The sequence below is a fragment of the Mixophyes fleayi genome, chromosome 8 (genome assembly GCF_038048845.1).
Source record: "Mixophyes fleayi isolate aMixFle1 chromosome 8, aMixFle1.hap1, whole genome shotgun sequence".
Lineage (NCBI taxonomy): Eukaryota > Metazoa > Chordata > Amphibia > Anura > Limnodynastidae > Mixophyes > Mixophyes fleayi.
The window spans coordinates 8,285,660-8,301,711 of record NC_134409.1 but is presented as its reverse complement, the minus strand read 5'-3'; the positions used below and the strand labels follow the sequence as shown (position 1 = coordinate 8,301,711).

At 41.7% G+C, this 16,052-nt stretch overlaps 1 protein-coding gene across 2 annotated transcripts in view; it reads right to left on the bottom strand.

Annotated features, from left to right (window-relative positions):
• Positions 1-16,052, bottom strand: part of PATJ (PATJ crumbs cell polarity complex component) — a 159,203-nt gene that overhangs the window by 28,319 nt on the left and 114,832 nt on the right. For both annotated transcript variants that reach the window (XM_075181788.1, XM_075181789.1), the window contains one exon: positions 4,913-4,985. In XM_075181788.1, coding sequence (XP_075037889.1) covers positions 4,913-4,985 — 73 coding nt within the window. The remainder of the gene's footprint in view (positions 1-4,912; positions 4,986-16,052) is intronic.

The following is a 16,052-nucleotide window of genomic DNA, read 5'->3' as shown; positions in this document are numbered from 1 at the left end:
CTCCCTCCTTCAGGTATGTCATGTGACCCCCCAGCACAGTGCAATCCCTCCTCCTCCAGGTATACCATGTGACCTCCCTGCACAGTGCGCTCCCTCCTCCTCCTCCAAGTATACCATGTGACCTCCCAGCACAGTGCAATCCCTCCTCCAGGTATACCATGTGACCTCCCAGCACAGTGCGCTCCCTCCTCCAGGTATACCATGTGACCTCCCAGCACAGTGCAATCCCTCCTCTTCCTCCATGTATACCATGTGACCTCCCAGCACAGTGCAATCTCTCCTCCTCTTCCAGGTATACCATGTGACCTCCCAGCACAGTGCAATCCCTCCTCCAGGTATACCATGTGACCTCCCTGCACAGTGCACTCCCTCCTCCTCCTCCAGGTATACCATGTGACCTCCCAGCACAGTGCAATCCCTCCTCCAGGTATACCATGTGACCTCCCAGCACAGTGCAATCCCTCCTCCTCTTCCAGGTATACCATGTGACCTCCCTGCACAGTGCACTCCCTCCTCCAGGTATACCATGTGACCTCCCAGCACAGTGCAATCCCTCCTCCAGGTATACCATGTGACCTCCCAGCACAGTGCAATACCTCCTCCTCTTCCAGGTATACCATGTGACCTCCCTGCACAGTGCACTCCCTCCTCCCCCAGGTATACCATGTGACCTCCCAGTGTGCATAGGAGGTCACGTGACGCAGAAGTCGCTGCCCTGCTTTGATAAGATTAATGCTCGGCTGGCCGCTGACGCCCTGTGGGTCACCTGTTTCCCACAGGTCACCTGTTTCCCACCGCTGCTTTAAACGGAGATATAAGGAATCTCGTTTAATAGACATTTCTATACCCAATAAACAGACTGCATTTGCAGATGTGCCATCACAAATAATAGTGTGGCTGCCGTGGGCATCAATGGTTGTGGGTGGGACAAGCGTCCACCAGGAACTGTGCATTCAGTGATGTGGAAATACAGGTCCCATCTGCTGGTAGTGTGTGCTGGGACCTGTAGTTCCACAACCGCTGGAGAGCCACAGCAATGTGCATCAGGAAATTGCTCTTGCAGAGGTAACATGACAGAACAGGAGCTGGTATATTGCACTTCTCTTTGGCAGATCTCTCAGTATTTCAAGGTCATTGAGAAGAACATTAAATGAATGATTAATATTCTCGATTTCTACTTTAATATTACACAACGTTCTGCTTCCTTCCAGCCCACTTAGTGGAAGCCAGAAGAGCTCTGTGTGTTCTCATTCATATGTATCTACAGACAAGAAAGAAAAGCTTAGTGCATCACTCATCACATATCAGGAACGCTGTGACCTGTCCTTAACCTGAAATATAACGTACACCATGTAACATTAACCATATGGATAACGAGACAACAAGCTGGGGGGTTTCTACACTACATTATTGTGTGCGGATATTAAGACATTATTCATCTGGTGCAGATAAACGTAAATCATTTCTCCAGTGGAACATACTGAATAAAAACATAAAATGCGGCGTCACAGACACAACCTCTGAATACAATACTGATGTGTGACCTGTTCTACAGATGACGGGGAATTGGCGCTTTTTGGATAAGAGGTTTTTCCATAACTTACAGCATCACGTCTCAAATATACTAAAATGCATTTAAACACAACTACCCCCCTTTCCACCTGACCGCCCTTGACATTCCCCTCCAAGCCGGAGCTCCGTGCCGGAGCGACCAAAATGTCAGGGGTCCGCCAGACCTCATCCAAGTCATCTTTTGGGATCGAGTTTTTCTTGAGACATTAGATTCAATCCAGAATTCTCCGTTTTGGGTGAAATTATCCTTTAAATGGTTTAGCAGTGCTCCTCACAGGGTACTGCACGATCACCAACCAGCAGCAATTACCTATCCTTACGTCCCTTCTGGATAGCCGGTTTCCGAATAAGAGATCCTAGGACTATGTGCATATTACAGCCAGTGCCACAGTAATATCACAGATTACGGAGGTTCATACATTTTTAATTCACATTCCCCAGAGGACAGTAAGAGAATTTGCAATCGTTATTAACGTTTCCACAGCCTCTGGTGGCAAAACGAAAAGCAACAGAGCTTTGTATCAAAGGTGTTAGGAAAAGCACATGGAAAAGGAAGCCAATGGGGTTTGCAAAAGAGCTAACAAGTATTGTTAAAGCAACAAAGATGGGTTTTAGGAAATATAAGCAGACTCAGGATAATGAAGACTGAGGTGGATCTTGTTAGACAGAAGGAGACTAAGAAGGTAATCAGATGTGTAAAGGCACAAGCTGAAGAGAAAATGGCCCAGTCAGTAGGTAAAGGGGGGAAACTGTTTTTTTCCGGTATATAAGTGAAAGGAGAAAAACAAAAGGAGGAATAATAAGACTAAAGACTAAAATTATACAATCAGTCACTAGCTACAGGGGTAATTCCAGAGAACTGTTAAAGAGCAAATGTTGTCCCAGTGCACAAAGGTGGAAGCAAGGAAGAGGCAGTAACTACAGACCAGTGAGTCTTACATCAGTAGTAGGGAATTGATGGAAACACTCTTAAAAGAAAGTTGTAGAATATCTCAAATCCAGTAACTTACAGGATCCCAGAGAGCATGGATTTACTGGGGGGAGATCATGTCAAACACATCTTATTGACTTTTTTGACTGGGTGACTAAAGTAATAGATCAAGGTGAGGCCGTAGATGTAGCTTATCTAGACTTTATTAAGGCTTTTGACACTGTCCCACATCACAGACTGTTAAATAAACTCAAAAGCTTGGGATTGGATTCAAAGAGGGTGGAATGGATAAGATCTTGGCTGCAGGATAGATAACAGAGAGTTATAGTAAATGGAGTGTATTCACAGGAGGGAAAGGTTACCAGTGGAGTACCCCAAGGATCTGTACTTGGACCAGTGCTTGTTAATATCTTTATTGGAAACAATGCAAATGTTATTGAAGGGAAAGTATGTCTTGTTGCAGATGACACATATATATGCAACAGGGTAGACACACCAGGAGGGGTAAAACAAATGACTGATGATCTTGGTAGACTAGAGGGATGGTCAGAGAGTGGCAACGACAGTTTAATGACAAAAAATGCAAAATCATGTACTTGAGTCTCAAAGACCCAGAGGCTAAATATAGTATTACCGGCACTATAATGGGAACTACTGAGGACAGGGATCTAGGAGTCACTACTTCAGGTGACATAAAGGCAGGTAAGTAATGTAACAAAGCAATGAGGAAGGTAAGTCAGATGCTTGGTTACATAGGGAGAGGAATCAGTAGCAGAAAGAAAGAAGTAATAATACCACTGTATAGGTCATTGATACGGCCTCATCTAGATACTGTGTTCAGTTCTGGAGGCCACATCTCCAGAAGGATATAAATACATTACAGACTGTACAAAGAAGGGCAACTATAATGGTGCATGGCCTACAGCACAAAACTTACCCGGAAAGACTAACATCTTAATATGTATAGTTTGGGGCAGAGAAGAGAACGGGGGGGGGGGGGGGGGAAGACATGAAAGTGGGCAGCACGGTGGCTCAGTGGTTAGCACTTCTGCCTCACAGCACTGGGGTCATGAGTTCAATTCCCGACCATGGCCTTATCTGTGTGGAGTTTGTATGTTCTCCCTGTGTTTGCGTGGGTTTCCTCCGGGTGCTCCGGTTTCCTCCCACACTCCAAAAACATACAAGTAGGGGTTTGGCTGCTATCAAAATTGACCCTAGTCTGTCTGTCTGTGTGTGTGTGTGTATGTTTATATTAGGGAATTTAGATTGTAAGCTCCAATAGGGCAGGGACTGATGTGAATGAGTTCTCTGTACAGCGCTGCGGAATTAGTGGCGCTATATAAATAGATGAGGATGATGATGATAGAAACTTTCATATATATCAGGGGTTATAACAAGGTGCAGGAGGGAAACATTCTACAAAGAGAAGTATTAGAACACGAGGACATGTACTGACACTGGGGGGAAGAGAAGTATTAGAACACGAGGACATGTACTGACACTGGGGGGAAGAGAAGTATTAGAACACGAGGACATGTACTGACACTGGGGGGAAGAGAAGTATTAGAACACGAGGACATGCACGGACACTGGGGGGAAGAGAAGTATTAGAACACGGGGACATGCACTGACACTGGGGGGAAGAGAAGTATTAGAACACGAGGACATGTACTGACACTGGGGGGAAGAGAAGTATTAGAACACGAGGACATGCACGGACACTGGGGGGAAGAGAAGTATTAGAACACGAGGACATGTACTGACACTGGGGGGAAGAGAAGTATTAGAACACGAGGACATGTACTGACACTGGGGGGAAGAGAAGTATTAGAACACGAGGACATGTACTGACACTGAGGGGAAGAGAAGTATTAGAATACGAGGACATGTACTGACACTGGGGGGAAGAGATGTATTAGAACACGAGGACATGCACTGACACTGGGGGGAAGAGAAGTATTAGAATACGAGGACATGCACTGACACTGGGGGGAAGAGAAGTATTAGAACACAAGGACATGTACTGACACTGGGGGGAAGAGAAGTATTAGAACACGAGGACATGCACTGACACTGAGGGGAAGAGAAGTATTAGAACACGAGGACATGCACTGACACTGGGGGGAAGAGAAGTATTAGAACACGAGGACATGCACTGACACTGGGGGGAAGTGGGTTCAGAGGAAATATGAGGAGCTTCTCCCATCACTACGATAAACCGACAGTGGAACCTGGAGACAGAGTATTTGCAACAAGCTTCAAGGTCCCTGCAAATCTTAGTTGTTAACTAGATTTAATATCCAATCACGACGTTTAACATTTGAGCATTCAGCTTCATAACAGAATCAGCCGCGTGGATTTCTACAGCCAGAAATGTAGATTTTGGTAACAGTGACGCGATCCACTCACCTGATGGGAGAACTGGGAACCGGCTGGTATCGGGTATGGACCGATCGCCATTTGGTGAGAAGCATCTTTATTCCTGGTAAAACATGAAGAGAAAACCGAATGAGCTTCTGAATGTAGAGAACACAGCGCTGATCGCAGCCATCATTTCGTCACTAGCTCTGAACTATTCACAGAGACGTTACAGTCTACAAATCACAGACCGACAATCACACACACAGCACAGACTGACAATCACATACACAATACACTTCCGCAGCGCTGTACAGAGAATATTTGTCATTTACATCAGTCCCTGCCCCATAGGAGCTTACAGTCTAAATTCCCTAACGTACACACACAGACACACAAATACACACACACAGAAGGACAGACTGGTGTTAATTTTATCAGCCAATTAACCTACCAGTATGTTTTTGGAGTGTGGGAGGAAACCGGAGCACCCGGAGGAAACCCACGCAAACACGGGGAGAACATACAAACTCCTCACAGATAAGGCAATCAATCTAATGATCCCAGCACTGCATATGTATGCGTGTATATAGATCATACATACATAAATAATTTATATTATACACACACACTATTTAATCATTTGCTCTTTATAAATATATCTGATAAATGCCCCATATGTTTCAAAATCTATTATATTGAAATGTTCATTTTGTGTGGAGGAAACATTTCAGAACATTACGTTCACCAAAGCTAAAATCCAAGATGGCTTTCTATATCTCATATATATGATCTATCTCATAGATATATCTATATATATTAAAAACACTATTAATAACAATCACAAATATATGTGCAATGGTTTCAGGAACTTTTTACGATTAAAAGTTATTTGAGCACAGCCTGGGATAGTGGCCGTGCTCCCTGTGCACCAGAGACGCTCTCTAAGAGTAGAACTATTAGTACATACAGGTTTGCACATCATTATTAAACACAGTTTACGGACAGCGAGTGACAGCTACTCTGTTGTATACAACCCATAATCACAACTTCTCTCAGAGCTCCCGAAACTTTTATACAGTGATCTGTGGTTATTACTTTTGTTTGTGTTTATAACATAAAAGGTAAAATGCTCTTTTATTAGACACTGTCTGGATACATATACTGATGGGACAGTGACATGCATGATAAAAGGAAAAGATTAGGAGAGGAAAAAAAAAAAAAAATCTCAGGTCAGTCAAATAAATACTCAAATAGTTAAATGGTATAACTGGTTGCCAGAAGAGCTTACAATCTACAGTCTGTAGTAACAGATTTCTCATAACAAACATGACTTCCTGTATATTTTATACCACAATGAAATGACAGCTGGTTTCCAGTCTTGTTCAGTCTCCGCTGACATTAGCTGCCTGGTGTTTAGTCGGCTGTAATGCAGAATACTCACAGAGCTGAGACCAGAAGACACGTTCCCCATATCTGCGCTTCCTCCTCCTCTGCTCTACAGAGGGGTCTGACGGAGAGATAAACGCTCACAGAGGGGCTGTATCTCCCCCCACTGGGGAATGACGTGTATCAGTCAGTCAGTAGGGGCTCCGTGCAGCTACATCACTGTCTGACCACTGAATCCAACAGGAGATCTCAGTCACAGACTCAAAATCCCTTAAATAAACATTTTTTTTTATTCTAACACAGTATTTTTTGCAGAGTAAAACTGGTTCTTCATTTTATTAAAAGGTCGTTGCTCGCAGGCACATATTCTACATTTATTAAATAAATTTGCCCACTGGTGCACCGTTATAGTCTATTGCAGATATCTATATCATACTTGCCAACTTTTCCTCGTTGGCTTCAGGGAGATCTGGGGGGAGGTGAGCGTGCGGGGCGGGGCTTGATGAATCACATCATTTTGGCCCCACCCCGTGAACAACTGTCACAATTTTGCCCAATTACAGCAGGGGGCTAAGATGATGCGATATTTGCGTCATTAAGCCCCCTCCCCCGCCACTTATCTATTGCGGGGGCAAGAACCAATGACGTTGCTTTGCTCTCCCGGGAGGTCTCCCAGAAATGCGGGAGTCTCCCGGACATTCCGGGAGAGTAGGCAACTATGTGTTAAAGAAAAGCAGCTAATGAATCTCTAGAGACTGAAGTATCTTTTACATTTCTGTCTCCATTACTGAAGTCATGTTGTCTTGCATGTCAGTCTTTGATTAAATCTTGGTCTCCATGAAAATGGCCACCTCCATAGGCATCAATACATGGACATAGGACACAATTTCTGAACGGTGTCATCATGCCACACAAAGAGCGAAGCCAACCACGTCTTGTACTGGCTCAGCATCAGGGAGAATGCCAGACTCTTCAGGGAGTGAGGGAGATCACCCCTATTTCAGGGAGTCTCCCTGACATTCAGGGAGAGTTGGCATGTATGATCTATAATGCAGCTTTTGTTTACACACAGTGGAAACAGACATTTTGTGGTCCTAGAACCAATATTCATGAGAATGCAGCCAATCAGTTTGTTAGGAACCCATGACATCACTGACAGTATGGGCCTGATACATATCTGGACACGAGTCCATCCGTGTGCCGTAACATGCGTGAAAGTTTTGCGCAGGCGCCAGAATGGGTCTTATGCCAATGAAGGCAATTCATGTCCGCATGCAGTCGACACTTACAAGGATCTATTACTTTAAGGGAGGAACGGGGTTTGGAAGGAGCGGACAGACATAGGCAATGTATGGCAATGGTGCGCTAACATAGATGCTGCTGATTCGGGCCCAAAATGTGCAAACAGATGTTTTGTGGCTGAACCAATTATCATGAGAATGGATCCTACAATTCCTTGTGGACGGATTCCATGAATATTGGTTCCGCCCACAAAAATGGCCACCTCCAGTGTGTGTGAGACAACAAGTACACTTTCATTTTACCGGGCTAAGCAGGGGAAATGGCAACTCTCACCTGAATAATCTTTATAATCTATTTGCATCTGGTTTCAGGTGAAAGGGTTTTACTAAAAAGATGCTGAAAAATGAAGCAACAATAAGCCCTGCTTTTAACTTTCCTTTTAAGTTGGATTTTAGGACATGATCAGGTTTATCTGCAGAAACGCAGACTTCTTTCACAAAGAAAATTGCAGCAGTAAATCATTTGGCAAAATAGAAATGTAAATATACTTAATTACAAATGTTGGTACTAACGGTGCTACGCTCACACTTTAAGATCCACTGTAAGTTAAGTAGAAAGTAATTCTCAGTAATGTGGATGTCACAGACATGTAACATGTAGGGAATAGAACGCTGAAGAGGTGAATGATCTGGCACAGATTAGTGTTACACGCTCCATCTGCAGTGTAGTCACAGCCAGTGTTATCCCCATTGTACGCTGCATCATTTACACCTTAAACACTGGGCAGAACTCAAGGAGAACACATTAACCATCATCGGGGAGGACGGGGGAGCAGTGTGCAGTCTATTCGGTTATCTCACCATTTACCAGCATCCCTGCAATGCTGGATTTTAATTTCATCCGCTTTCCTTATTGTTTATTCACTGGATATAATGAAATCCGCGCAGCTTTATCTGCAGAATAACTGCAAAGCACCAGGCCAGCCGGATTCTTACATTAATGAAAGTTCAGGAGAAATGTTCATAGACGCTGTGGTGGGTGGATTCACACCAATACATACAGGAATATCAGCACATAAACAGTGATTGCATTCTTACATTGCTGCAAATACGTCTAATGATTATATGGCAGTAATTAGTTTTAAAAAAATAAATAAATAGCCATTTTATAAGCCATACAATGTGATTGCAGCTCGTGTTTATACCGTATTCTCATAACAGATACTGGGCTTGTCATGAAGTGGTCAATTTACCAACTAAAGCAATGCATTTATTATATACACGTTAACCCGTGCATGATACTCATGCATTCTAGTCAAATCAAGCTAATTAGTCTTAAAAAGGTTCTTGTGATGCATTCGGGCCTAGCCCAGGCCTCCTCAGGGGAAGAGCGTTACTTCCCGACGCAAGCGCCCTTTTTAATGTGTGTTCATGAGGTAAAATTACCTCACGAAAATGAGTTTGACCCCTCAACTCGTAAATTTAGCCTTTACTTCCCCTCCCACGGGGGGGAAGGGGGGATGATGGAAGTTAACTGACTTCACTATTCTAGTTTTTTTGTCAAATAATGTCAGTATACCACATTTCAGGTCAATTGGATGAGCCCTTTCTGAGAAAATAGTTTTTTCCCACACACACACACGCCGCTAGGCTTTTACTTTTATAATATTAGATAATGCTAAGAATTTAGTAGGTCAGTGTATAACTCCGCCCAGCAGGTGGCGCTGCAGCTTGTTTGTTTTTTTCCCCACACACAGACTAACACACACCGCTAGGCTTATATATATTAGATAAATAAAAAGTGCTATGAATGTAGACTAAGGAGGTAATTCAATTGACTGCAAGTTGTTTTTTTTAACACCATGTAAAGTCATTTCAATGCTTTTTTTCTTTTTTTTTTAATCATCATTTTCGAGCGGGTTAACATTACCCGCGATTCAATTCCATATTTAACACTCCTTTTTTTTTTTTTCATGAAACGGTCCTCTCGCGCTCCAGTAGAAGGTCTATTGAAAGTATAGGGTGTGCGAGAGGCAGCCGCGTTAAAAGCTATTCAATTGTTTTTTAACGTGGGGTGTTAAACAGGCCAATATGTTGTTTTATCTCGCACCTCTTTGGGGTGTGTTAAAAATAAAAAAAACTAAGAAAACTATTTGAAATTATGTAATAATAAAGAAAAAAATAAAACTATGTTTATCAGTAATGCATAAAACATGAAAAAGTTGATTTTATTTTTAAATTTTTTTTTAAAAAAAAAAACCCATAAAAAAATAAAATAAAAAAAAAAAATCACTAATTAAATATATTTATGAATGGTTTTTGTACAAAAATGTATGTACTAATAATGTGTTTTGACATGGTATAGATGATTCTATACTAAAAAATAGTGAAATAAAAATATATGCTAAAGAAAGTACTGTAATGTAGACATTATAAAATAGAATGGTTGTGTAATGCAATCTAATGTATGAAAATGTATGCCAGTCCTTTTTTTTGGTTATACATGACCTCGTTAGACACTCCCCTTAAAACTCGCATACACCAATGATTAATGCACGGGGCAGCGTTACCTGTTCTTCAACTGAATTGCACGAGTTTTAACGCTGCGTTAAGTAAAAACAGTCGCTATAGCAGTTACAAACCTGCGTGGGATTTTTTTTTTTTTTTTAACGCTGCAGGGAAAAAAAACAAAAAAAACTTGCGGTCAATTGAATTCCCCCCTAATGGTTTTGTCTCTATTGCTTTGAGCGTTTTGATCAGATTCACAGTAACTATTAAAGCATGTGCTGCCCTGTTTTGTATTCATATGCAATCCAACTAAATTGTTACCGTGTGGATTGTTTACTTTTCCTTACGTTAAGCTGGTGGCACACGAGCAGAGTGGCAGGATTGGCCTTTAATTTTGCCACATATGTGGGTGTCCAAAATGGACGAAAGATAGCCGTTCGGTGCCATGCTAGTTAATGAGGTTAGCAAACGCCCAAACAAACACCCTCTAGCGGTAATCTGCCAACCGAATTCGCAAATATGCTTGGAAATTACCAGATTGATTTCAATCAGATTACTCTATGGGAGGCTGGTCTTGTAGATACTACTGGGTCCAAGCGGTTTTAATTTGTGATATGCAAAGTATAAATATATACAGGATTATCGTGTGACCTGACCACATTGTCAAGAAATTCCATAAGTGGTTTCACATGGTGCGGCTTCTAAACGGTTGTGAAGTTTATGCCAAACTCATGAAACAATTCAATGGAAATTTCATTTTATATATAAAAATCATTGGTCTGTTTGTCTGTCCGGTTATGCATCCAGAAACCCCAGCACAGATTGGGATAAAACCAACACGAGGTGGTCCAGTTGGATCCTGGACAGTTTTTAGGGGGGTAGTGTCCTGGCCGAACCTCCCATTAGTGTACACTGGGCAGAACTTTGATGCAGGGAGCCTGCCCTGGACCTTCCACTGGATGGATTTGGATGACATTTAATATAAAAACAAAAACGACACTGGGCAGCCACCCCCTGTCGTAAAGGCTACGAAGCTGCTGATTATTTTTAAAATGTTGACAGTTACATCCAACTCATTGAGAACTTAATGACTTGAAGATTTAAACCTGGGCAGCGCTGGGTACGTCAGCCAGCTGTTAAATAATAATGTGATAAAGTTAATATATGCCCAAGTAAATGGTCTGTTATTTTATTTTACTACTGTGGTCCCAGAAATACCTTTATTAGGGTCTTCTGTGCCCCAGGTTCTCAGGTTTTGTACCTTTAAATGGCAGCACCAGTGGGGGGTGGGGTGATGTAGTCTACAGTGACAGATCAGAGTGCAATGATTACACATCGCTCAACAGTTACCCGGCCAAAACGGAAACAAAATAAGTGCAGCATCTGGTGTAAACTACGCCCTAATGTTACATAAAACATGCCCTAATCTGCCTAACCACGCCCAATTTCACATGAAGACCTACCTACCATCATGGAAGACCCTAAAGGAGTCCACAAAATCGGGACAGTCCCCCTGCTAACATGACATCTGGGAGGTATGGTATTGTCTACATTATAGTATCTGCTCCTATCCAGGGACCCCACCACCAAGCTTCCTGCGGCCTTATTAGACCAACTACTGTTTGTGTCCAGCCAGCACTGAACTAACAGCTGGAGAGGAGGTAACACAGAATGTTGTTCCAGGTGTCAGACAATACTAAGGCTGCTGTTACCCAGACCGATGAAAGTAAACCGGATTACTGCACGGGAGGCCAAGAGGTTCTGCATCATCAGCTCAGAGACGCCATGTTGTATTGGGAAACACGTATGTTTGTGTCTACTACACTTAATGGAAGCCACTTGATTACTATATGAACTAAACAAAATTAAATAAACGTGATACATAAACGAGATAGATACATACATACATACATACATACAACACTTCCTGACTTGTGAAGGGCTTGAGATCCCCAAACTCACACACATGTGAGGAGGATTTGAATTATTTGTCTTCAAAGTTTGAATATTTACACTTTCGGGTTTGTCACTCTGTAAAATGACCTAACAGAGCAGAAACACATTATGTTTTACTAGACATGAAAGGGAGGATAAGAAAGGAGGACACGCTGCGATTTCACGGCTGACAAAACGCTGCCGTGATCAAATGGATCTGTCACTAAATCATACTGTGACCGCAAACTGTAAAATTAGCTTTTAAATCCATCACACGCGGCGCAGGCTGAAGATGAGAGGAATGAAATTCAATTTAAAAGGTGATATTTTGTTGGTAAACAAATCTCCTCTACAGAAGAGGCGACTTCAGAGGACAGTACGAGACACCGTTGTTTTGTAATCTGCTGTTTCTGACACTTAGTGAGACGCTGGGGGCTGTGGGACACGTTATCTGGAAGAAGACGCTGGGTGACAGGTAGAATAAGTCACACTCAATACAGACTAATTGTCTGCAAAACCGCTGCACGCTGCGGCGCTCATAGGTTAGATTTCAAGCAGGTAAAGACCAGAGCGGTAACATTTACCATCTCTGCCAGCGACGGGCAACCAGATACACTTCAGGGGCCACCTGGTATGGCCCCTCTAGCCTTCAATAGGGCCACACCATTATTCTCAGTAAGAAAATAAAACAATACATTTAAATCTGAGAAAGAGACACCTGTCTGTAATAACATATCAGCATTTTACACAAGTGTTACAAGTTATAACAAACATATCAGACAAAGCAGGAAGGAGCTGGGGGCCACAGGGTACGGCTCGGGGGCCGCCTCTTGCCCAGCACTCATCTTTCACAGGGTTAAACATTTCATTTTGCAGCTGCAGTAACGTTGGAATCAAATACTAAATGAGCCTTCTTTGTAAATTACCTGGCTAAAATATTTAGAAAGTGTTCTATATCTCTATCTCTATATATCTATATATCAATATCAAGAGCGAGAGAGAGAAAGAGAGAGAGAGAGATGAATGATGCATTCGCAGTCTTTTAAGCACTGTACCAAACGCGTTTCGCCAGAGATCAGTCGCTTCCTCCTTTCTTGTGTATCAGTGTCGTCACCTAGATCATAGTGAATTTATTAGCTAAATATTTACTTAGTCCACAGATTGCTGCCTCAATTGTGTGAAGGCAAGAGGTACACTTTAGGAAAATGTACAGAAACGCGACAGCCCAACACCATTCTGTAAAAAAAGTTTCATGTATATTGTTAAAAAAAAAAAATTAAAAAAAATTAGGATTTCAACTTCACGGGCTATAAGATCATGTGTATTTGGAGAGACCTAGTCTATAGTGAAAAAAAACAATAGCAAAAGGCAGGAGATAAAGAACAGAGACTAAGCTGCCAGCAGCGAGATCTCCTGCACAAATGTCGTGCAAACTCTTTCAGAACCTCTTAGACAATTATAACAATCTCTCCGAGTCAATTACCAGTGGGGGAATTTCATCTTCTTCATAAAATCTCTCCTCAGTGGTGATACTGATAAGTGTTATGACGATAGAAATGTCCGGTAAGCGTTATGTAAGACGAAACAGAAAAGAACTAGGGATTAGTGGACAATCTCTGGCTATCCAGGCGTTGTAGAACTACAAGCCCCAGCATGCTTTGTCATTGGCTTGCTGGCAGGGTATGTTAATTCACGCATAAGTATATGTATTAGAAAACCCCACAAATCTTGTAAACATTTAAGAGCTAGGAGAGAAGGCAACACCATAGTGTCCTGTTGTCTTTATACATAGCAAAGTTTGTACCAAAAACCTCATTTATATTATATACTATTTGAAGGGAACATTCATTTGTTTAAAATAATTTTAAAAGGAGCACTTAGTCTATTATTGTTCATATATAATTTGCTCCAACTGCAGATTGCATTGATTTGCTCAACTGCAAATACCAGGCAAAGCCCTTGTGTTAATAATCTCATTAACAGCAATTCTTGAACAGCATCCAACTAAACGGATCAGTCATTAACAAGGGACGTGCGACCCCAGCTGAGGTGAGGCCACTCTTCAGAACGCCTTGTACATTTTACGTACAGATTTAATGAAATCATTTTCTCCCTGCAATAATCCGAACGTCTTCACGGGGTTCTACAAAGGGACCTTGGCTGAGATATGGACACGTTCTGCTGACTAATGAACTTGCTAAACGTTGCACTTTGATCTCTCCCAGCAAAATGTTTAATATGGATCTCGTCGTACGATGAAGATGGAAGTTCTTACAGAAATAATTATTTTTTTAAAATGTAAATTTGTGTTATATAAAATTCTTGCATTAGTGAGATCTCTTGGGGGATCTTGGATCTACGTAGCGTAAAATGACTTTCAAACAGGCAATTAAAGCTGGATAAGTCCTTGATTTCATTACATGAAGTATTAACTCAAGACAGAGTTCTCCAATCACTTCAAATAACCAAAGTTTCACACCTTGGCAGATCAACAGACACTTAGCTGCCAAGTATCCCGAATTTGCAGGTATAAAAAAAAAAAAAGATTTTTCATTAGGAATGTCCCTGTTTTTTCATTTTGTCTTGTTAAACATTATTCATATAAACCATACAGTGCTTTGATATTCCAGCCCAGTGCCGGCCGTCCCGAGTAATTATTATACAAATGTTGTATCAAAATATCCCTCAGACGACTTCCAGACACAAACTAACATCTATGAACAGGTCACAGAAGTAGTAATATCCATGACGATAAGCAGCATTAATACAGTTACCGTATATACTCGTGTATAAGCCGAGTTTTTCAGCATACTTTTGTATGCTGAAAAAGGGCACTCGGCTTATACACGGGTGAACTTACCTGGTGTCCGGTCCCTCGGCTTCAACTTCTGCATATGCGTTCCAACACAGGAAGTTCGGCATTTGGAACGCAAACTTGCGTTCCAAATGCCGAACTTCCTGTTGTTGGAACGCATATGCGTTCCACTGCCGGGTAAGTGAAACGCGCTCTCTCTCTCTCTCTCAAGACTGTGCGGAGAAATTGTTTGACCTGGTGGATAGTTTTGCTAAAAGCAACAAACGAAAAGTAGCAGTGTGGCCTTTGCAGATAATTTTACTCGTTCTGTGGCCAGAAATTATTCAGGACATTTCTAAGGAAGTTGTAGACGAAAACAAGGTGAGAATGTCCATTTCTACACAAACTCCAGTTAATAATCTCACCTATACGGAGATTAACATATTGTGTAGTACAGTTGAACAAGAATAAATGATCACAAAATAGCATTGAACATGGGCTGTATAATTGTTACCAAATTATAGATATACATAATATGGCAGTCAGATATTGATAAATAATGTGAAAACTACCTGGGAGGGATTTAGTTTCATGTTAAGATGGCGTTTTAGTCTCTCTCTCTCTCTCTCTCTCTCTACTAATGAACAAACAAACAATACAGCCACCATGTTCATACATTTATATCCCTAAATGTATATCCCTACCCCTTTATTTAGGTTAGGTTGTACCCAATGCCAATGATTTTATAATCATTTATGAATGTTCCTTGTCATCTACTGTTATTTATGGTTTAGCTAAAAATGATTTTATAGATTGAACCTATCATTTTTATTTAGGTTTTTAAATTAGCGCTCTTTTCCACCCTAGGCTTATACTCGAGTCAATAAGTTTTCCCAGTTTTATGTAGTAAAATTAGGTGCCTCGGCTTATATTCGGGTCGACTTATACTCGAGTATATACGGTATACTGAATTTAGGATACAGACCAAAGGGGCCGTAACTAGGGCTGTGTGAAAGGGGCGACTGCCCAGGGTGCAGCACGGGAGGGGGGCGCAGTTAATGGAAATTTTAGGTTAATTTGGTTAAAATTGAGGGCTGGGGGCGGTATTTTTGTTTTGTCCCGTCAGACGCTAAAATTTTAATTTACGGCTCTGCATAACAATCATTGTTTGTGTCTGGGAACTTCCATGATTGTATAAGAGATCCAGAAGGGATATGGAAATGAAAACAAGGAGAACATGAGGTTAAATAGAGATGGAGATGGTGGATAACTGACAAACATCTGGTCATAGCCGCATTTCAGGAAGAATACCATTTGGTATATG